Source organism: Desmodus rotundus, chromosome 10, assembly GCF_022682495.2.
Source record: "Desmodus rotundus isolate HL8 chromosome 10, HLdesRot8A.1, whole genome shotgun sequence".
NCBI classification, from domain to species: domain Eukaryota; kingdom Metazoa; phylum Chordata; class Mammalia; order Chiroptera; family Phyllostomidae; genus Desmodus; species Desmodus rotundus.
Genome location: NC_071396.1, coordinates 79,381,299 through 79,404,381, shown reverse-complemented (window position 1 = coordinate 79,404,381; position 23,083 = coordinate 79,381,299). Strand labels below are relative to the sequence as shown.

Below are 23,083 nucleotides of genomic sequence, written 5' to 3'. Positions count from 1 at the left end.
AGCCTAATGAAAACAAAGTATCATTTTGACAAGAAAGTCCAGACAGTTACAGGAGTGGGCAAGGTCAAGAGCAATACAGTCCAAGAGGGAGAGAGTCCTGCCAATTTCCCCCATCAGCAGTTGATGGCCACTGAAGATGGGCGTGGCTCAGCAAGCCAGCCAAAGGGAAAGCTCCCCAACTCCTGCTGGAAACTAAGCAATTGTGCTCCTCTCTCTCTCCTGAGTTCCCATCCCCAGCACTGGTTTGCTGGTTAGAAACCCGAAACTGACTCAGGAAGATTACAGAGAAGAACAGAGGAGCAGATGGACTTAAACCAACTGAAAAACACCATGAAAAAGTCAAGATAAATACGTGCTCAGCGAGACAAGGGCAGACCTTTCCTAAGCCTGGGGAATGCCCTACCTGAGTCAGGCAAGTCCAAGTTCAACCAAAGGGTGTTGCCTCACATCATTCAGTTCTCAAAATAGCCTACTCACTCATATCTTAATTCCTCACTAAGACCATATCCTTCCAGGCGAATTTTTTCAAATCCATGTAAGCATCCTTTTTCACTATCTCTAAACCTTTGCTCAAGTCTCACACTCCATTTGAAACACTCTCCTCTCTCTCTATCTGGACATTCATTTCATGTTAATTCACCAAGAAATCTCTCTAGATTATTTAGTTTCAAAATCTTATACTCTTGATCTCTCTGACCAATAAAATGATTTCCCCTGATGTGATATGCATCATTTTTTTTCCTTTACCAATAGACCCAGGCTTTCCTTCCTGTCCTTATTTTGCAGGGGAAGGAGGTACCTTCACTAATTTGTTCAGTTGTTATAGCCCTTTTCATATGAATATTAAAATCTCTGCTGCCATTGGAACATGTCTTAGGTCTGGGTCTGTCTCATTCATTTTGCACCATTTCTAGCAAAGGACTGCATGAAAAGTCACTTTAATAAATGTTTTTGCTGAAGGTTCCTCTACAGCTTCTTTTGGTGTATAATATGTGTATTTCTGCCTTATGACTTTCAGGCATCTGCAGCATCAGTGGGTCTAAAGAGAAGGCACTAAGGCAAGGCAATGGAGGGAAGTGATCTAAATAGACCACATGCCTTTTCCATACTAGTACTCACACTTTAACCTAAAGTATAATAACTTCACTTTTATAATGTGGACACATTAATCTTCCACATTTCCAAGATGATGTATTTGTTTAAGATTTGGGAGCTCATGTTTTAAAAAAGCATGATTCTGATTAATATGAAGACCATTTACTGAGCACTTACTAGATATCAGACACAGGCAAAATACATTCATTTAAGGACATCAAGAATATGTGTAATCCTTATAAAAAAAATGAAAGGTATGTACTACCCATCGCTTGATGAATGAGAAGACTGCGGTCAGAGAGGTGAATGGCAGGCCCCAGAGCCAGCTTCCTGGCAAGGTCTCTCTGGCTCTGAAGCTAAGACCACACATGGCAGCCCACGGGTCAGATCTGGCCACAGTCATGTCTGATTTGGCCTCCAGTGCATTTTATTTAATATTTGAACTAGTTGCCAACATTTTAAAACTGGAACTGTTTTATCGATAATAAGGAGTTTCCGATACCCTGCATCCTACATGCCCACCTGAACATAGTTGGGCAGATTGGAAGTCGGCTCGTTTAGAGAAGCCAGAGGCCTCTCTCTGTTCACGCCCTCACCTGCCCATCATCACTCACTGACCTTACCTGGCTGGCCCCCTAGTGCCCCACCTTTCAACTTCTGCTCTGCAGTGTGTGTTCTCTCATCCACCAAGCTTCCTAAGGAAAAGTGATTCCTGAATATTATCTTTAAATACATTTCCATTGTGCAATCATGAGGTCGTCACATCCTGGGTTTTCTTATCCTCACTCAAAATGCTGCTTGTCCTTTGGTCTTATACCCGGTAGAATCGCCAAACAATATTTCATTATTGGTCAAGGAAATCTCTTTTGACCAACAACAAAGATGTTGGGAGAAGTCCAGTACCTTTCTTTGGCATCCTTCTGTCCTAGCCACTTGGTACCTTGGCAACTGTGTGTCTCCCCATCCCCTCCAGCAGAGAAGAGCATTCTCCCAGGCCCTTGGAACTGCAGTGGCTGGGGACGCAAACTGGTTCCCACCGATGCATCCAGGCCACTGTCCAGTGACCTACCTTCAACACTACATGTGTTTTATGGGTGTCCCCACCCTTCCTCAACTCTGAAAATTGCCTCGTTCCCAGCTTTCTCTGAGGACTTCACCATCTCGATCAGGACTCTCCTCTCCACCCCATTCCTGCTAGTATCTTGGGTGACTTTAGCAATCCCAGTGCCCTCCCACTCTCTTTGCTTCTTAGTGCCCTGTCCTCTTTCCCCTCCAACATTTAGGGACTTGGAGAAAACAGAAACACAGCCGTGGGAAGCGGGAACAATGACTCTTGTCCCCAAAGAGCAGAAAACCTGTGGCAAACTTTATAGGACTTTATTTTATCCATCCATTTCCTCCAAAGTTTAGAGAAAATGTTCTTCAGAAATGTTATGAACTGACATGTACTCAGAATGCTACAGGAAATGCCAACTTAAAATGACAGTATTATTAGGATGACTGTAATTTGTTTTAAGGGGAATAAATCAACCCTGATTTAGCTTATCAATTTCCAAAAAAATAGTGCAGGGACCACGTGTAGGGCAGTGTTCTCCATTTTTGTAAAATCATTTCTGTACCTCTCCAGGAAGTGCTGAATCAGAATCTCTGTAAAACCAATGGGAATTTTCTTTTTTTAATAATCTCCTGGGATGAGTCTCATATACAGCAAAGTCTGAGCACCACTTACGTGTGTGTGATTTTTTTGCAATCCTAGCCTACTTATTATAAGTGATAATGAAGCCTGATGCCTTTATTCTGTTACTTTGTTGAAAAGTTAGAGAATCTCAACTCAGAGACGGGTCACTGGCTATTTGACCAGGGCTGAGGCAGAAACTGGGCATCTGAGGCCTGCCAAATGCAAGAACTAGAGCTGAAACGACGAAATGAGTAATGGGGACAGCACAGGGCACAGCCCAAACTTTTTGAAAGTTTTCAGAATAAAATGGAGAAATGGAAACACTCCCCTTTTGAGACACAAAAGACTGAGGGCAATTTTGTACTGAAGGCAATTTTTTTTTTGCAACTCAGCTGCACACTGGACAAAGTGGAGACTAATAAAAAATAATCTTTCAAATTGACCAGAGATGATTGAAGATGAGAAGTACTTGCTCTTTGGGTAATTAGTTTAAAAGCGAGTGCCCCCAAGAAATATTTTGGATTTTAACTTAAGTGGTAGGAATGTACATTTTCTTGGACTTCATTAAAGGGTTTGTCTCTTCTTGCCCTTCTGTTCAGCTGGGTCCTATGACATCACCGGCATTCGACCATCTCGGATGTGCACACGCAGCCTTTTCATGGGGCTCCACCACCGTTCCACGGCCGCCTCCCCAGTTCGCGGCCCAGTAGCACTGACCTGGACTATTGAAAACAGCCTGTGAAAAGAAGCCTTACTTCTTATCACTCGTTCCTTTTTTCTCTCTTTTTTCGTTTTAGAATTTTAATTGTGGTAAAACACACATAATGTAAAATTTACCATCTTAACCATTTTTAGGTGACTTTAAGTACTTTCTCATTGTTACAAAGCTATCATCAGTATCCATCTCCAGAACTCTTTTCATTTTGCAAAACCCAAACTCATATAATAACTCCCTTTCCCTCTCTCCCAGCCCTGGAAACCACCATTCCACTTTCTGTCTCCCTGGATTGGATGACTCTAGGTCCCTCACGTCAGTAGAATCATATAGCATTTGTCCTTTTGCGACTTAGCATATTGTCCTCAAGGTGTGTTGTAGGTATGTCAGAATTTCCTTCCTTTCTAGGGCTGGATAACATTCATTGTGTATGTAACTCCTCCTTTTAATCCACTCAACACGCCTTGAAAATAAACAGTCTACAGCATCATTCTGCTCCCAGCTGCTTCTTGCCGGTGTCAAGGCCCTCAACAATATACCCCTGACCCAATATCACCAAATAACTGCATCCAAACCATTACTATCCAGCCAAATTGAACTATTACATTCTTTGAAAACAGTCTCGCTTTTCCCCCTATTTTGTTCCTATTATTTGCACAGCCTGAAGTGTGCATTTCTCCTCTCTCCTAACAACCTCGTCACATGCCCCGTCCAGCACCACCATCCCCCCGTTTGCCCCTCCCCTCCATGCCTCCCCTCCTCTCCCCTGACCATTCCTCATCCCTCACTCAGTTCACTTCATCCTCTCTGCTTGTGGGATCTCTTCTTTTCTCCCTGCTTCAACTATAACCACGGGCTGATGGTTCCCAAATCTCTTTCTCCAGTCCACTCAACTGCCGTGGACTTGGACTCAGATTTCCAACTTCCTGCTGTATCTCTTCACCTGGATGTCCCAGTAGCACTTTCAACTCAGCATGATGAAAGTTGAACTCCTCATCTAACCCCAGACCTGCTTTCTCCTTGTTTGATGGCCATCCACCCATCTACCGTCTCCCACAATGGGAACTGCAGAGTCAAGCCAGCTTTCTCCTCGTGTTGACTCCCGACAGCCACAGGAAAGCCTACCAACTTACCACCTGCATTTTTCTCAAGCTTCCCATCTCCCATTCATTGTGCTACTAACCTATTTCAAACCCTCACCCTCCCTCACCTGAAGCACTGCAACAATCGCTAATGGATCTCCCACTTTTGCACCCCTCGACACCATCCTCCTCACGGCTGCCATTGTAACCACTCTAAAATGTAAGCCCAGGCCTGGCATTCCTCTGCTTAGGGCTCCTTATGGACTCCTATCATCCAGTTCCGTTTTCGAACATGCATGCAATGTCCTCCATGATCCCAATCCTCCAGTCACATTTTCTGCCAAGTCCTGTCTCCCTGCCCACTCTAGAACAACCTAGAATGGTCCTGATGCCCTGACACTGCATAGTTTCCTGCCTCCTGGGCCCTTACACATGCTTCCTTTGCTGGAGCACCTACCTGAACCTTCATTTGTCTCCCCAACACCTCCTAATCCCTGAACTCAGCTCAAGGAGGTGTCCCATACCTCTGGCTCGAATGAGACGCCCTGCCCTGAGCACCCACAAGTTTCTGAGAAGCAGTATGCTGTAGTGTTTAAGAGCCTGTGGCCTGTTGTCAGTAAAAATTGGGTTTGAATTCAATATTTTCACATTTTAAACTTTGGATCCTCTCCAATTTATTTAATGTGTCTGAGTGCTGATTTTCTCATCTCAAAAATAAGGATAACAGTGCCTACCTTGTAAAGTTATTGTGAGAAACAAAGGAGGAAATGTTTCTAAAGTGTTTAATGAGTGCTCAATAAGTTGTACCTATGTACATTAGGTATACCTATTATCTACTAGGTAATAGCTATATACCTGTACCTATTATACCTATTATCCTATTAGGGCCTGTGTATAGTTCTATCTTTATACTCCTACATTCTAATTATTTATATGTGTGTCTGGCTCCCCGAGAAGACTGGACTCCTGGTCTTCTTCATCTTTGTAAGCCCAGGGAAGGCACGTGTTAAGTATTTGTTGAAGAAGTAAGTGCAGCACCACCCCACACACCTACCCCGGTGCACTGTGCCCCTCCCTTAAGGCCCATGCCTACTTGTTTTATAACAATATGAAAATGTGTCTGAACTTTTTTGTTAGAGTATGAATTACCTGAGGGTAGAAACCATGTCTTGCTCAATAAAGGTACATCTAATTGAATTTCAGACTTTCAAGTACTGATTCTTTTTTATTGAATTGATTGGGGTGACATTGTCAAGCCCCCTCCCATTCTCATCCATCCCGCCTGACCCTCTTCTACATTCCCCACAGCCCCCCCCCGCTCGTCACCATACTGTTGTCTGTGTCTGTGAGCGTTCTTTTCCCTTCATGCCTTTACCTTTTTCATCCAGCCCCGCAACACCCCTCTCCTAAGGCAGCTGGCAGACTATTCTCTACCTAGGAGCCTATTGCTATTTTGTTTAATTTTGTTCATTAGATTCCACATGTGAGTAAAGTTATATGGTACTTATCTTTCTCTGAATGGATTGCTTCACTCAGCCTAATGTTCTCCAGGTCCATCTATGCTGTCCGCCAAGTAGTATTCCACTGTGTGAATGTACCTCAGCTTTTCTATCCATTCATCTTCTGATGGGCACTTGGGCTGCTTCCGATCTTGCGGATTGTAAATTATGCACAGTGAACATAGAGATGCACGTGTTCTTCCAAATTAAATGTTTCTGGTTTCTTTGGATATATTCCCAGAAGTGGGACTGCTGGGTCATAAGGCAGTTCCATTTTTAAGTTTTTGAGGTAAGGCCACACTGACTTCCACAGTGGCTGCACCAGTCTGCATTCCCACCAACAGTGCACAAGTGTTCCCATTTCCCCCTATCCTTGCCAGCACTTGTCGTTTGTTTATTTACTGATGATAGTCATTCTGACAGGTGTGAGGTGAATTTCATTATGGTTTTAACTTGCATTTCTCTGATAATAGTGATGTTGAACATCTTTTCATGTGTCTATTGGCCATCTGTGTGTCCTCTTTGGAGAAGTGTCTATTCAGATCCTTTGCCCATTTTTGTAATTGGATTGTTTGACTTTTGGTGTTGAGTTTTATAAGTTTTTTAATAAATTCTGGATATTAACCCCTTATCAGATGTATCATTGGCAAATATGTTCTCCCATTCAGTGGGTTGTCTTTTCTTTTGTTGATGGTTTCCTTTGCTGTGCAAAAACTTTAGTTTGATGTAGTCCCATTTGTTTTTTTTTCTTTTGTTTCCCTTGTTCAAGGCAATATCTCAGAAAAAAAAGATTGCTACAAGAGCTGTTTAAGATTTTACTGCATGTGTTTTCTTCTAGGATTTTTATGGTTTTGAGTCTAATATTTAAGTCTTTAATAGCATTTTGAGTTTATTCTTGTGTACGGTGTAAGAAAGTTATTGAAGATGCATATTAGTAGAAGTCTATACCATGTTTACAGATAGGAAGAATTAACATTACTAAAATGTCTATACTACCCTAAGCAATCTATAGTCAATGCAATTTCAGTCAAGATATCAATGGCATATTTCACAGAACTAGAACAAATATCCCAAAAATTTATGTGGGACCACAAAAGATCCCCAATAGCCACAACAATATTGACAAAGAAGAATAAAGTTGGAGGAATCATGCTACCTGATATCAAACTATAGAACAAGGGCATAGAAATCAATATCATGGCAATGTCATAAAAACACATATAGATCAATGGAACCAAATAAAGAGCCCAGAAATAAATGCACGTCTTTATGGTCAATCATATTTGGCAGAGGAGGCGAGAACATACAATGGGGTAAAGACAGTTTGTTCAGTAAATGGTATTGGGGAAAATTAACAGATACATGCAAAAAAAAAATGACACTAGACCACCTTGCACCATACTCGGGTATTTACTTTCATTAATAAGATAATGGTTTAAAACAGTGGGCTTCCTAACCACAATGTAGAAACAAATAATAATTGATTACCTCATTAACCTTCAAATGCTTTCTTTTTATTAGCAATGCACCCTGACCAGGCTGAGTTGTTGTTGGTTTTTTTTAATCCTCATCAGAAGATACATTTATTGCTTTTAGAGAAAAAGGAAGGGAGAAAGAGAGAAGAAATCATCAATGTGAGAGAGGAACATCAATCGTTTGCCTCCCATACATTCCCTGACCGGGGACTGAACCCGCAACCTAGGTATGTGCCCTGACTGGAATCGAACTACGACCTTTCAGTGCATGGAGCAACACTCCCACCACCTGAGCCACACCAGCCAGGGCCAGGCTGAACTTTTATCTCCTCAGAGAAGCCATACGTTTTCCTGCCTCGGAGCCTTTCTATGGGCCAATCTAATACCCCCTCAGTCTTCAGAAAACCCTTTCCTTTTCTGACTCCCAGACCAGGCTCAGCCATTCATAATTACTTTTCCAACGTTACATATTCCCATTGGAAAATGAGGATGTTCCCTGTGTCGGGGAAGTCTCTGTCATACCTCTTGCTTTTTCCTCAGAACTAAGCATGTAGTCAACACTCAGCAAACTTCTGTTGAACAACTGAATGAATAGAGCTCTAGACTTTAGTCTTCTTCTTTCATAAGACATTGGCAAACACTGGGCTGAAAGGGACTGTGCAGTAGTTATTTTACAACTGTATCTTAAAAGCTGAGCTACAGGTGACAGAAGGCAAGGCCATATTATGGACTTGTTCTGCAGCAGAAAAGACTGGGGAAAACTAACAGATGACCAGTATTTTGACCAAAAACACTACCTGGTCTAATTTAACTTGGGAATAATGTGGTGGTGAGACTCTTCCAAAAATTGAAATGGGCGGGAGAGGGGCTTGAGAAAATTTTGTCAGCTTACATCAATGGTCAGGGGCCCATCCAATTCCAAAGCTCCATCTTGCTGAATTCCTGGCAAGCCATATTCATTTCTGACATGGAGTTGATAGAACAGGTATCATTCACATTCCCATAGCTTTCCAGACACTTCTTGCCTGTTGTGATGTTGTTTCTTCATCTGTGTCATCTGCCAAGCCTCAGCGCACCCCTCCCCAGAACACCTAATGAGGCGCCACAGGACTCGACTTTGTACTTATGGCAATAGACAAGCCTGCAAGTCTTTACTAATGCAAGTGATCTAATGAGGCCTGTACAATAGGCCTTCACTTTTGTGTTTTGTATTCGCCCACCAGCAAACGTAACTACTCATTACTGTTTAATTTGGGTGTTTCAGAGCCTCCACCTCCCCTCCTCTCTGCCCCTCCCCAACATTCCCTCTCATAAGTGGGCCTTCTTTAAGTAACCTACATAGGGTAGTTTGGGGAAGAACATGGGCCCAGAGGATCTCTCCATGAAGTGGACCCTCCGCCCCACGAGGAAAGCCAGTACAGCAGCTGCAACACGAGGCTGTCTCGGCAGCAGCCAGGGCATATTCTTGGAAATCACTGCCGTGTCCTTTTCCAATGCCACCAGGCCTGCTGTGCTTGTCCCTGGCCTACTGGCTCACAGATTCATTTCTCACCCTTCCTTGTTTTCAATCAAAGGACTCTGGAGGCCACTGCCTTTCCCAGGCCCTTGATTTAGCAGGCGCTAGCTGGGTCCACACAGTGAAAGGCACTGGCAGGAGATTAGAGGTCAAGGAAGGAAGGAACTAGGGCATTTTCCCTCCTTTGTCTTCTTTGCCTGACATCTGATAGCAATTGCATGTCTTGCATGGCTCCAGATGTCCCACCGAGAAAACCCAGTGCCGATGCATGTGCGATCTGTAAGTAGAGGAGTTCATACCCCATAGGGTTTTGATCAGTGGGAAATGTGACCATCTATATATATATTCCCCCCTCCTCTCCTCAATATACAGTACTGAGACGTTCATGCATTTTTTCAGTGGTGCTATAGCTAGTGACAACCAGCTAGATACCACATCTTCGCATGGGCATCCTCCCTTCCCTGATTCACTCCACCAACCCTCACTTCCGCTCACTGAGACGGTACTGCCTGACACAGGACTAGCATTAAGACCTCTGCTTCAGATGCTGTTTTCTAGGGACCCTGAATGTCTTCATTTCCTAGGGCTGCAATAACAAAATACCAAAAATTGGGTGGCTTAAAACAACAGAGCTCTACTCTCTTGCAGTTCTGGAGGACAGAAGCCTGAAATCAAGGTTGTAGGAGTGGTTCCTTCTGGAAACTCTAAGAGAGAGTGCCTCTCTCCTAGCTCCTGGTGGCTGCCTGCAACCCTTGGTTGTCTTTGGCTTGTTGCTTCATCACTCTAGTCTAGTCACTACCTCTGTCATCACCTGGTGTTCTCTGAGCGCCTCTGTGTCTCTTCACATGGTCCACTTATAAGGACACCAGTCATTGGATTTAGGGTCCCACTCTCACACAGTATGACTTCATCTTAACAACTAATTATATCTGCAAAAATTCTATTTCTAGATTAAATGCACCTTGCAAGTTTCCAAGTAGACACAAATTTTAGGAGAACACTATTCAACACAGCCAATGGGCTATAACATTTGGAGCCAAGAGTGAGGTAGTGGTAATCCGTAGCAAGCAATGGCATCACAGGTACTAAGGCTTTTGCCTGTGGTTAATAAGTGCTTAGATTATGTTCAAATGGCAGGTAAATCATTGGAATATGCAGTGTCCAGGCAATGATAATTATATGGGTTATGGAGTGAACTGGCTTCTTTTAACAGTATTTAAAACCTTAAAAAAAAAAAAAGATAGCCTCATGGTGGCTTACTGACAACCCCAGGTACAACCTCAAAGCCAGAGACATTAGGACAGTTTTGAAGTAGACTCTCAACTCCTGAAGCAGCAGGACAGATTTGCTGAAAATTGGGCCCAAGATCAAACTGTAATGGTGACAGAGCTGGATATACAGCCTCAGTAGTTCCTCCATATGAAGGTCAAGGCCCTGAATGAAAGACAGTGGGACACTAGGACCTGGATGGGGGTCTTTCTGTTGGAAGAGTCTGTGAATCTTGAATATCCAGGTTAACAGAAGCAGGCCTATTCTCCTTGCCAGAGGAGATTAATTCACCTGCCATGAAGACCACACGAAAACATACCTGAGGCAGGTATAAGATGATATTCGTTTTCTTCAAGACCATCCATCATTACCCCTTGTTACTTCCAAGCTGATAATCAGGGCCAGCACAGTCCAACAGAAGAATTCTGGAATAAAATAGTTTGTATGTCAAAAGTATTATAGAATCTCAACAATTCACCTCAGCAGGAGCCAGGGGAACATAAGTGAGAGTAAAACTCGAGGGTGTTGGATAGATGTGAACAAGATGAAATACGAGGTTGGATAGGGCACAATTCATCGACGAGGTGATACTTACCCATGCTACTCTGGCAAAGAGCTAATCCTAATGGTTGAGATGGCTCCTTGAATCTTGAATATGATGATGGCCTACAGAAAATGAAATGGAGATGCCAGAACTTTTTGGCACAGTGCTGAAAAATGTGCCAAAACTTTCAGGAACTGTAGATGTTAGAAAGGACTTTATATGTTAAACCCTGAAACCCACCACTGGACTATGAGGACCAGGACAGATCACAGAACACTTCCTTCTCTAAGGCAATAGGAAGGGCACTAGTGAGTGGAAACCAGCATTTTTGAAGAGCTCAGCGGATTTTTCTGGGCAGGATTGACAGTTGAAGGCACTGTGAAAGAACTAGGCTCTGTAATATCACCAGGGATGATACAGTTTTGGAGTGTTAGAAGCCAGGCCTGTGCTGAGCTTTCTAAGATGAAGTAGACATGACTACTGTAATGGGCAAGAAGGCTGGAGTGACAGTCAGAGGCCTGATCTGCACAGATCTATGGCAATGGTTAGTAGGTCATTGTATCTAGGGGCCAGCGAGTCAGGATGTTACTCAACCTGTTTAATAAAAAAAATTTGAACACTGCCCTGGCTGGTGTGGCTCAGTGAATTGAGTGCTGACCTGTGAACTGAAGGGTCGCCAGTTCGATTCCCAGTCTAGAGCACATGCCTGGGTTGCAGGCCAGGTCCCCAGTAGAAGGTGTGTGACAGGCAACCACACATTGATGTTTCTCTCCCTCTCTTTCTTCCTCCCTTCCCCTCTCTAAAAATAAATAAATAATTTTTTTTAATTGAGCACAAAAGAGCAGATGGTAAAATCCTCTGCCTTAGTGGAAAATTATGGGTGTTCATGCAGTTTCTAGACCTGTGTTGGTTGAGGGGTCACATTCCCTTGAGGAAGGACCTTGAAAACTACTACAAGAATGAATAGTACACATTCCCCCAATATTTTCATAGAACTTTCCACCCTTTGGTAGGGTAACGGTGCATTGGGGAAGTACCCAGACTTTTCCAGGTCTATAAGATACTGAGTCTGAATTGACACTGATAACTTGGGGCTCAAAACAACTTCTTGATCCTCTGTTTACAGAGGAGGCATATGGAGACCTGGTAATAAATGAAATTGCAACCTGTGTCTGTTTTCAGTCAGTCCAGTGTGTTCATCACAGATCTACTCTGTATTTGTTTCCTGTCTCTACATTTGTAATTGGGAAAGATATATTTAGAAATGGCATAATTCTCACATAATTCTCCACTTTGCTGTGCAGTCAAGGCTATTATGGTAAGAAAAGATAAATGGAATTCCTTGAAACTGCTTCCAGCCTTGGCTGAAATGCTAAATCAGATGCAATACCGCATCCCAGAAGTAGTGTTCGATTAGTCCTCAAACGCTTAAAGGATGCAAGGGTGGTGCTCTCCATTATATCCCTATTCAAGGGCTACTGTAATACGAACCAAGCGATAGCTCATCAGACGTGGTGCCTGTGCTGCAACAAATCAATACAGTCTCTGACATCTGGTTTGTGGATTTTGATCTAATGAGAGCATTCTTCTCCTTCAATAGGAAAGATCAAACACAGGTCACCTTTACACAGAAGCAATAGAATATATTCCCTGTCTTGCTGCAGGGCTATGTTAATTCTGTTGCCTTCTGTTGTAGTATGGTCCACAGGGAGCTTGACTATGTTGACATCCTCCAAGTCATCGCCTTGGCTCACTAAATTGATAACATCAGCTTAATTTCCTGATGTAGAACAAGAAATGGCATGTTCCCCTGATGTCCTAAGAGAATATGTGTGGGCAATACAGTGGGAGATAAACCCCAGAATAATTTAGGAGTCTGCCTCATCAGTGAAGATGTTAGGGGTATGGCAGGTCATGGACCTAAATCTACACTTGGCCCAGGAGTCAGAGAAACTGACAGGCAATCCTAGACATCTCGTTTGTCCTCTTCCCTATGTGTCAGACCAAACTAAAATCATCCTATGAAAGGTAATCATCTATTTTTACACTTCATAGAAATATTTGAAAGTTTTTTCATATTCCTTAAAGTTGCAAATTGAAATTGAATTTAAGATGCACTTTCCAAAAATGAACTACCCATTTTTTTTCTGAATAAGTAGTGCTACAAACTCAGAAAAAAAAATACAGCTACTGAACTCTCTTAAATGTAATTTATGTTATTTTAGGTTTGTTTGTACTGATTTATTTTTTACATTTTCCCACTATATTTAATTTCATTTTAAAAGATTCACTTAGCTCCTCCTCCTTTGTATATGCAAATTCTGTAGGAGATAGGCATATAAATAAGATTTTGTGCTACTGATTATATAATTTTGAGGAGAAAATGCAAATTTTCAAAAACTCAGAGTGTGATAAATTTCACACAATAACATTAAAGAAAATTTTATGATAACTTGAAGGAATGAGAAATTACACCCATGAGGAGAGAGATTCAGGAATAATGTATTGAGAAATAGCCCTCTAGCTACATTTTAAAGCTTGAATTGGGTTCCCACTAAATTCAAAGAACAAGAGAGATCTTTCCAGGCACAGAGCAAACAGTACAGGCAACGGTGGGTTTAAGAGAAAGCACAGAGTGGCTCCAATAATGAGTATTTCAGATTAGCTGGAGAGTGAGCAGGATGTAGGGAGGAGGAAAGGTAGGATGAGGGAACTGTTACTGCTGGGTTTAGGAATTGGTGCTGTATTTAGTAATCCATTGAGAGGCATTGGGACAATGACATGTTCACAGCAGTGTTCCAGGAAGATTCCTTTGGTAGTTGTGTATCGAGAGGGTGGACCACAGCCCTCTCTATATACAATTAGAAAGAGCTCCAGACTGGGGACTGGGGCCCTGGCCAGATCTAACCCGTGTCTAATTTGGGGCAAGTTGTTTCCTCCACAGGACTTCAGTTTTCTTCTATGAAGAATCAAGAGCTAAATTCCTTTTAGCTCTAAAACAGAAAGAACCAATAGTAAGAGGCTTTGCAAAAATGAAATGTTAAATGACTCCTACATGCGGTTTGCTTTATTATACAGAAATTAAAGATACGATTAAAAGAAAACATTCCTTTCTGGTATTCTGTAATCACATGGGATGGCTTTCATCAAAGAGCAGTCCAAATGATTAAACCTCATGCTAGCTCCATGAAGAAGTTGGCAAGCAGTCGTAATAACAACAAAGCCTCCTTTTACCTATATAAATTATTAAATAATTATTAAGTATTTTCTGGAGTTTCAAAAGAGCCAGAATGTTAGATGAGCAGGCAGATCTGGGAAAGCAAACCTACAGCTCCACAGTCTCCAGGGAACAGCATGAAGCTGTGAGAGTCCCTGAGCCCCCTGTCCCCTAGAGCCACATGGAAAGGCTGTGACCAAAGGTCCACAGGGGTGAGACGACTCCAAGCATGTGAACCAATCCCCAGAGACACTATAACATGATAACATTCATCTCAGAAGAGGCCAGAATGACAGGCATCAGCAAGCAGAAATCGTGGTAGAGCTGTAGAGAGCTCCAAGGTGCTAACACCAGCCAGAGGGAGACTCTGGAGCAGGCACTTTCTTCCAAAGGCTGTGGTGCTATTTCTGCTGCCTAGAAGTTAAGTCACCCTGCTAAGGAAGGTGGGAAATGGTGATCCTTAAAATTAACAGAGATTACCCATGAGATACTGAGAAAATCCTGAATGACCGAGTTTACTCGGAATTGATGAATTAACAATTATGTTAGAGAAAACCAAAGAAGATCTAACTTGTACACACCAAAATATGTGGCCTGTTGGAATCAGACTAAGTTCATTAAAAAGTGAAATGAGCCCTGGCTGGTGTAGCTCAGTGGAATGAGCACGGGCTGTGAGCCAAAGGGCCGCCAGTTAAATTCCCGGTCAGGGCACATGCCTGGGTTGTGGGCCAGGTCCCCAGTAGGGGGTGCGGGAGAGGCAATCACACATTAGTGTTTCTCTTTCTCCTTCTCTTCCCCTCCCTCTAAAAATGAATAAATAAAAAAATCTTTTAAAAAAGTGAAATGAAAGATGAAGAATTTAGACTAAAAGTATGGACTATTTTTTCAAGAATTTTGGTTACATAAAAGGAAATATAAGATGGTAGCTACAGGGTTTTGTTTTATTTTAGGATAGGAGAGACTTAAGCATGTGTATGTGTAAGGAGAAATAACCAGCAGAAAGGAAGGGGTTAAAGACATAGGAGGAAAAAGAATGATTGGTGGAAAAAAGTCCTTGAGGAGGCAGAAGATGAGGATCCAAAAGACAATTGTAAAGATTAGCTTCCATTGACATAGAAATCTTTTATAGAGTAAGGAAGGAGGAATGTTTGGATTCAGAAAATTGTAGTGCATAGGAGATAACCTATTTTTAAATTACTAATTTTAAATTACTCATATCATAAATAAAGGATCATCACTACTAACCCCATAGACATTAAAAGGATAATAAAAGAATACTACAAACTACTCTGTGACCAAAAACTTGATAATTTAGATGAAATGGACCACTTTTTTTGAAAGACACAAACTACCAAAACTCATAGAAAAAGAAATAAATAATATGAGTTACCCTATAAATAAATTGAATCAGTAATTAAAAATCTTTCAAAAAAGAAAGCACCAGGCCCAAATGGTTTCACTGGTGAATTCTACCAAAGCTTTAAGGAAGAAATGATATAATTCTCCATGATCACTTTTAGAAAGTAGAAGGAAAACTTCCAAATTCATTTATGAGGCATCATTATCAAATCCAAATAAACACACTAAAATAAAGAAAGCCAACAGGTATATATTTCTCATAAATACACATGTAAAAATCTTCACAAAAATGACCATATCTAAGCAATCAAACAAGTCTCAATAAGTCTTAAAAGATTAAAACCAGAGTATGTTCCCTGACCACAGTGAAAATAAATTAGAAATCAATAAAAATAAGATATCTAAGGAAACTCCATATATTTGGAAATTAATTGACACATTTCTGAATAACCCACCAGCAAAGAAGAAATTACAGGAGAAATGTGAGAATATTGAATACAGAATGGTAATAAAAGTAATATATATCCCAAATGGATGGATGCAGCTAAAGCAATGCTTAGATTCCTCCTTAAATTATTTTATCAGGATATATAAAAGGTCTAAAATCAATGATACAAATTTCACTTAAAAAGCTAGAAATGGAAGAGCAAAGTAAATGCTTTAAAAGTTGAAGGAAAGAAATAAATACAAGAGCAAAATTCAATAAAGTAAAAGCTAAGCCATAAAGTAAATTAAGTCAAAACTTTATTCTTTGAAAAGCTCAACAAAATTGATCAATCTTTTGCTAGACTGATCAATAAAAACAGAGGAAGCCCAAATTACCATTAACAGCAATGAAAGATTTTATAGATATGCAAAGGATGATAGGAGGATATTATAAACAACATTATGCCCTCAAAATTGACAACGTAGGTAAAATAGACAAATTCCTTGAAAAATACAACTGACCAAAATAGATACAAGATGATACAAAATCTAAATAATACTTTATTAACTGAAGAAATTGAAATTATTGTTTAAAAGAGACAACTTCCCCATGAAGGAAATTTCAGGCCCAAGTGGTTTTACTATTAGCTTCATTCAGCATTTAAAGAAATTAATTCCAATTTTATACAAAATATTTCAGAAAATAAAGGAGGACCACATTTCAGTTTCTTTTATGAAACTAGCAAGCCTAAATCCAGCATATATAAAATGGAAAATACACATGAAGAAGCAAAATTTAGCCAAGGATGTAATGCTGGTTTAACATTCCAAAATCAATCAGTGTAATTCTATTAATGTTAATAAAGTAAAAGAGATAAACCATATGGTCATTTCAAGAGTATTTGATAAAACTCAACAGTCAAAACTCAGACAACGAGAAAAAGAATGTTGCCCTAGAAAACTGACAAAGACAACGTATCTAACGCTTCCTTCCAAAGATGGGGAAGAAGGTAAAGATGCTCACTCTTATAATGAGCTGAGCGGCAGCAACAAAAAGGTAGTTCTGAAAAACTGAGCATTTCACTTGAGTCCAGTTCATCCAAGAGAAACTAGTTAAACTAGCCTCGATAGGGACTTTAACCTGGAAAAGCGCAAATATTGAAACAGAAAGCAAGTATTCTTAAGACTGAAATATAGTTCATCATTCAGCAGCGTTTCTCATCAGGATGGGACCTCGTAAGGACTATAGAACATGTATAAAGAGCAGTAGTTATATGAATAAATTTACAAGACTGTTCAAGAGACTTATTTAAGAAAAAGAAGATCAAAACTATGAACATTAAAATGGCAATAAATTCACAACTATCAACAATTGAATGTAAAAAACAAACTAAGCAAACAAGCAGAACAGGAACAGAATCAGATATGGAGATCATTTGGAGGATTATCAGTTGGAAAGGGAAAGGGGGAGAGTAGGGGAAAATGTGCAGGGATTGAGAAGTACAAGTTGGTAGGTACAGAATAGACAGGGGATGTTAAGAACAGTATAGGATATGGCGTAAAGAACTTATATGCATGACCCATGGACATGAACTAAGGGGAGTAGATGGATGGAGGGAATGGGGGTACTGGATGGAGGGGGGCGAAGGGGGAAAAATTGGGACAACTGTAATAGCATAATCAATAAAATATACTTAATTTTTTTTAAAAAGTATGTTCAGTGTTACCATGGGTTATCTCTGGGTAATGGAATTATGACTGTTTTCTCTTATCTCTTCAGGCTTATCTGAATGTCTTTAATGTTTTATTATAAAGAATCATTATTTCAATAATCAGAAAATATGTAATAATGTCATATAACCCAAATGATAATGTTCACATTTCTGAGTCTGGCAGAAAAACGCCTGTCTTGCTGACTCTGCTTTACCTCCCCATCTTTTTCTCCCACCTCTGAGCCCCACCCCCAAGTGACCCCATGACCCCACAGGCCGAACTTGCTCGGGGTTTGTAAAAGTTGTAACAAGGTTTGCACAGCCCATCTTAAATGGAGAGACAGAGCCCTGCAGCCAAGGACAGGCCAAAGCTCGCAGAGTTTGTTTTGCCCCGAAAACATCTCTACAGAGAAAGGGGAACCCAGTTGCTGTCAAAAGCTCATCTGATTGGCTAATATTTGAAACAATAAAATTACAGCATAATAAAAATAAATGTTCAGCAACTTCTTAGGGCTATACTGTTTAATACAGTAGACATTTAGCTACATGTTGGCTAATGAATAACTGATATTGGGCTAGTAAAACTAAAAAATTAAATTTTAAATTTTACTTAATTTTAGTTTAAAATTAAAAACTGTCAGTGCAGTTATTGAAAATTGTTAAAATATGTTTGTGGATCTACTCTTCTAACTGCAAGTTTTAAGACATCTAAACACCAATCAAGTATTTCCAATGGAAATGTGACATCAAAACAGAGAGACTGTAAGTTTAAAATACTTACAGAATTCAAACACTTGGTAAAAAAAATTTTGTAAAGTGTTTTATTACTAATTTTTATAGGTTTCCTAGTACAGTGATAATATTTTGCATACATTGGATTAAATAAAATACAATATTATAATTCAGTTTAAGTTTGTTTTTACTTTTTAATGTAGCTATTAGAAAATTTTAATTATGGGAGAGACCCCCAAAAAAGAGATTTATCTTCTGTAGGGCAGGCCCCTTATAGTACAGGCTTCTCCTGCTAGGTGAGTGTTCTAGGAATCCCTCTGTATCAGTGTACCAGCTGGCGTTGTTGTGAGAGGCTGCATTTGGCTTCAGTGAATATTTTTGAAGACTCAATAGTGTTTGCCCATTTTGTGATAGATGGGTGATTTATGAGTGCATCTGCCCACACAGCGCTAAGTGTTCAGCAGTTTTTGAAAAACTCAGCTCAAAAAGAGCATGACCCCCATGCCCCACTCTCCCTGTTCACCTGATCTTGCCCTGATGATCCCTGGATGAAAAAAAGTCCTCAAAGGGAAACATTGGCAGGGAAACTTCTGCCAATGTGGAAGAAGTGAAACAAAAAATGGCAGAAGCACTAAAAGGTATCAAAATCAACGAGTTCAAAAACTGTTTTGAGCAGTGGAAAAAAATGCTTTGACAAGTACATTGCATCAAATGGAGAGTACTTTGAAGGTGACTGAAGTTTAAACATGTAAGAATAAATGCACAATTTTTATAAATAAATTTGGGTTTTGGGGGGTCCCCTCTTATATGTATGTGGCTTGCATTATATTTCAACTGGACGGTTCCACCTTCAAGCTTGCTAATTTTATGTGCCATACCAAGTTTTTTCTCCTTTTTAAATTTTAGTTTTCAATTACAGTTGACATTCAATATTATTTTATATTAGTTTCAGGTGTGCAGCATAGCGGTTAAACAATCATATACTTTACAAAGTGATCCTCCTAATATCTTAAGTACCCACCTGGCATCACACACAGTTATTATAGAGGGGGTTTTTCTGGGTTTTTGTTTACTTTGTTACTATCGTTGTACTTAAAATCCTTTCAAATCAGCTAGAAGTAGTAGTATTCTTTTTCTGGAAGATTGCCTTTCATCAGTACTATGAACGCCAAGCTACCTAACCAGGTGTTTGTAGTGTGTGAGAGGATTGAATACCTATGATGAGTATGTGCTTAAGAGGGGTATTTTTATGTTATTGCAAAGTTTTTACTACTATACCTCTTTAAACCTAGAAAGTTCTGTGTTTCTTTCAGAAACACTAGCAAAACTAGGTCCAGACATTGGGTACTTTTGTATGAAAGCTAACAGTACTTTTATTTTCTATTTGCCATTATGACTCGATCCCCTTTGTCTAGGCTTTGTGACAAAGGACTGAACAATTAAAATTTCCCAGAGGTCCCTTCTCTTAACTTTTAACAAAGCCTTAGCCAGTGCTTCTGTCCCTTATTCATAGCAGTTGCTTTCACCTTTCAATGAACAAGTAAAACTGGGAATAGTTTCCACAGCTTTCAGAACTTTTTCCATTGAAATGCAAACAATCCTCTGGCGCCTCTGAAAATTCTGAGAAATGGTTGGGTTTTGGTGATGTTTCCAGAAAATCTGGCATTCTTCCCCCGTTCATGGCTGGTTTAAGTTCTTCTCTTTCCAAGTGCATTCAAGTGAAGTCAGCAATTGACTGTCTCTTGCAGGGCAAACTCCCAACTTGAACACTGACCAAAAGAGTAACTTTTTCCTTCCAAATCTGGGATTGTGACCAGTAAATCTCAGAACCTACCTTGTCACATCTCCTCTCCAAATGCACAATCGCTGCTGACAGACCCCCTTCTCTGGGACCCCGTCCATGAATCAGCACACACAGGGCAGCATTTGCAGTGACGAGGCGCACCCGAGCAAAGGTCACTTGTATGTTGTCGAGGTGACGACAGGCATTGTCTCTGGATTCGCTAACGCAGTCATCCTAACTAGTGTGGAAAGTGTCTGTCCCCAATTTGTATTATGCCACACAGCCCACGCTCTTTTTCCAAAGTACTCAGCGTAGCATGAAGCCACCGGTCTTTCCTACCTTCCTCAACAGGATAAGAAATCTGGATGGGTAAATCAACAAAGCAATTGCCAAGTGCTCAATTGACACGTCCTGACACTCTGATCTTAGTTAAAACCAACTCGCACATGTCCTCCTCACGTATTATCTATACTACACAACCTGGCTCCTGTTATGCTACCATATTACAATAACTTGAAAGAGGATGTGATATTCACTTTTCACATGTATTTCTCTCATCTCATGTGTAGGAATCATGTCTTGTTTTTCTTTTGTGGCATATAGACTAAGCTCGGTGGATAGTTATTTAATGAGGGCAGCTTAAGAAAGAATTTATCTAACAGTTCCTGACATGTTGGAGGAGCAAATGCGGAAAATACTCATGCTCAAGTACAAGCTAAAAAGCTCATCTGGGATGAAGCTAAAAGTGGCTAGTGTACGTGGAAACCGAGCAAGAAAAAACTAAGTAGGAATGAGCTCTTTGCTATTAGGTGCTGTGCGCCCTTTCAATCTCCATGCTCACCAAGTACCGGACACTTAAATATTATAATGAACCCCAAATTAAAACTTTTATGCAAAATTCTGATATAAAATATAGTTGAAAACACAATTCCCTACATTTATTCATGAATCTCTCTGGGACTCTTTCATCTTCTGCAAAGTGAGGGAATCGGTACGCAAGTTCCAGGGATTCCATAAATCTGAGGCACCTTTACTTACTGCAGTCCCAAATAAACTGTGCAGGCCTGCGGCCCAAAATAAAATTTAAAAATCAGTAGTAATTTTCAATCTTTACACAAGAACATTTTTTCATTGCTGTTTTTAGAGATAGAGGGTGAAGAGAAAGAGGGAGCGAAACGACGATTGGTTGCCTCCTGTAACTGCCTGGACCACTCAACCAACTGAGCCATATCAACCAGGGCATTAAAAAAAAAAATCAGTAGTAATTTTTAATGACAAAATTAACATACACAGATAATAGTGATTTTCTTGAAAATGCAAACTTTTTTTAAAAAGCAAATGGCAGAAAGGATTGCAACTTTTAGGCATTAATCTATCACTATAGTTCACATTCAGCCACTGTGAGGGCTCAGACACAGCGCCAAGCACATAGGATATGTTCAAGAACTTAGTCTCAAGGATTATGTGAATAAATCCTGCAGCAGCCTCTGACGACCAAAGTAGAAGTTCTGGAGAACAGCTGGCCAGTCAGCGCATCTCCTGGATATTATGTGAACAAGTAGGAAGCGGCGTCACCTCCAGGCGCCCCACCGACCCTGCCTGTGGTCAGGAAAAGCCCTCCTCGGGACTCCTCCCAACCACCCCAGCCTCACATCTCTCCATTCTGCTCCGTGGCTGGTCAGGAAATATTTTTCAGAGACTCTGTCATACACTTTTGTAGGCTCTTTGATACAGCTTTATTGGGATTCAAACTTGAGGCTATAATGAAAATTCCAATATTAACAACAAAGTTCCAAAATATCCATTGTAAATGGCAATCAATTTAAGGATCCAAAGTACTTTAAAACTATCACTGGCAAGGCAAAACCTGTTGTTCGGAAACTAGCCACGCATCTCAGTGGATTTCCCTTTTATTCCCCACGCACACGTGTGTGCATGAGCACACACAGAATATTCCCCTATGAAGCTAATATTCCAGACAAGAGGGCTGGGGAGATGAGTAGGGGCTATCAGCAATCAGTGCTGTGTTATGAGAAATGCAGTGAGCTTAGTATTGATCACTAGGAGGAAAAAACATTTTTCTTACAGTTGAGAGATTATGGATACAGGTATAACATATTAGAAAATGATTTAAACAGGAAAATCAAGTTTTAAGTAAGTGACCTACGTATGTGGAAAATGCAAATTCTTTAAAAACCATCCGCTCAAGCTTACAATCTGCCAAGCAACCAAAGTGACAAAGGAACCATCGAGTCAGAACTGTTATTGGGGAGAGAATCTCTCCAGTTATACCATAGACTCATTCCATTTTGTCACCCCGCCACACATCACCTACTTAGAAAGCCATCTTGGGGATCCACCATACAGCACAGAGCAGTATAGAGGATCACAGGATCCTGGGTTGAAAAGGTACAGAGATCTATTCAGAGCGCCAAACTGCTTTAAATCAGTTCTTCCATTACACAGCAAGCAGAGTGATATGTCAGTTTTCAAAAAAAAAGAAAGAAAGAAAAATTGCTTTCAAAAACCTCAGAATGGTCTCTGCTTTGAGGCATTGGGAAAAATTGATTTCGGTAATTGAAAGCGAGTTTTGCCGTGCATGAACAATCAGCTTCACAGAAGAGTCTGCCTACGTAGCCCTCTAACTTCTGCAAAATCTGAATTGTAATTGGACTATACCCACAAACAAGCAAACAACCCAGGTGGGTTAAAATCTGCATCTTTTTTTCCAGGTGCCTCTTAACACAAGTGTTAGTTAGTGATTACATTTTCTAGTTAAGACCTTTTGGAAATGGTAACAGATTTCTTCCCTAGTATGGCCATGTCACCAAATCTTAACCAAAGGGAAGACTAACCCAATCAGGACTGAATATTTTTCACTTGGTAAAGGAAACATTACCACACAGAGCCAATTCTCAACTACAGCATAAGGAGTCAAATTATTTTGTTTGAAAATCTGTCTTCTCGATTCTAAATAATGA

The 23,083-nt window shown here is 40.5% G+C and overlaps 1 protein-coding gene across 2 annotated transcripts in view; it reads left to right on the top strand.

The window, feature by feature from the left end:
- CHST9 (carbohydrate sulfotransferase 9) overlaps positions 1–23,083 on the top strand; it is a 268,780-nt gene that overhangs the window by 236,361 nt on the left and 9,336 nt on the right. The window contains exon 7 of one of the 2 annotated variants that reach the window (XM_053912209.2): positions 3,373–5,767. The exons of the other annotated variant lie outside the window; for it this stretch is intronic. Coding sequence (XP_053768184.1) covers positions 3,373–3,483 — 111 coding nt within the window. The 3' untranslated portion in view covers positions 3,484–5,767. Of the gene's footprint in view, positions 1–3,372; positions 5,768–23,083 lie in introns of those variants that run through there. 2 annotated transcript variants of the gene reach the window in all.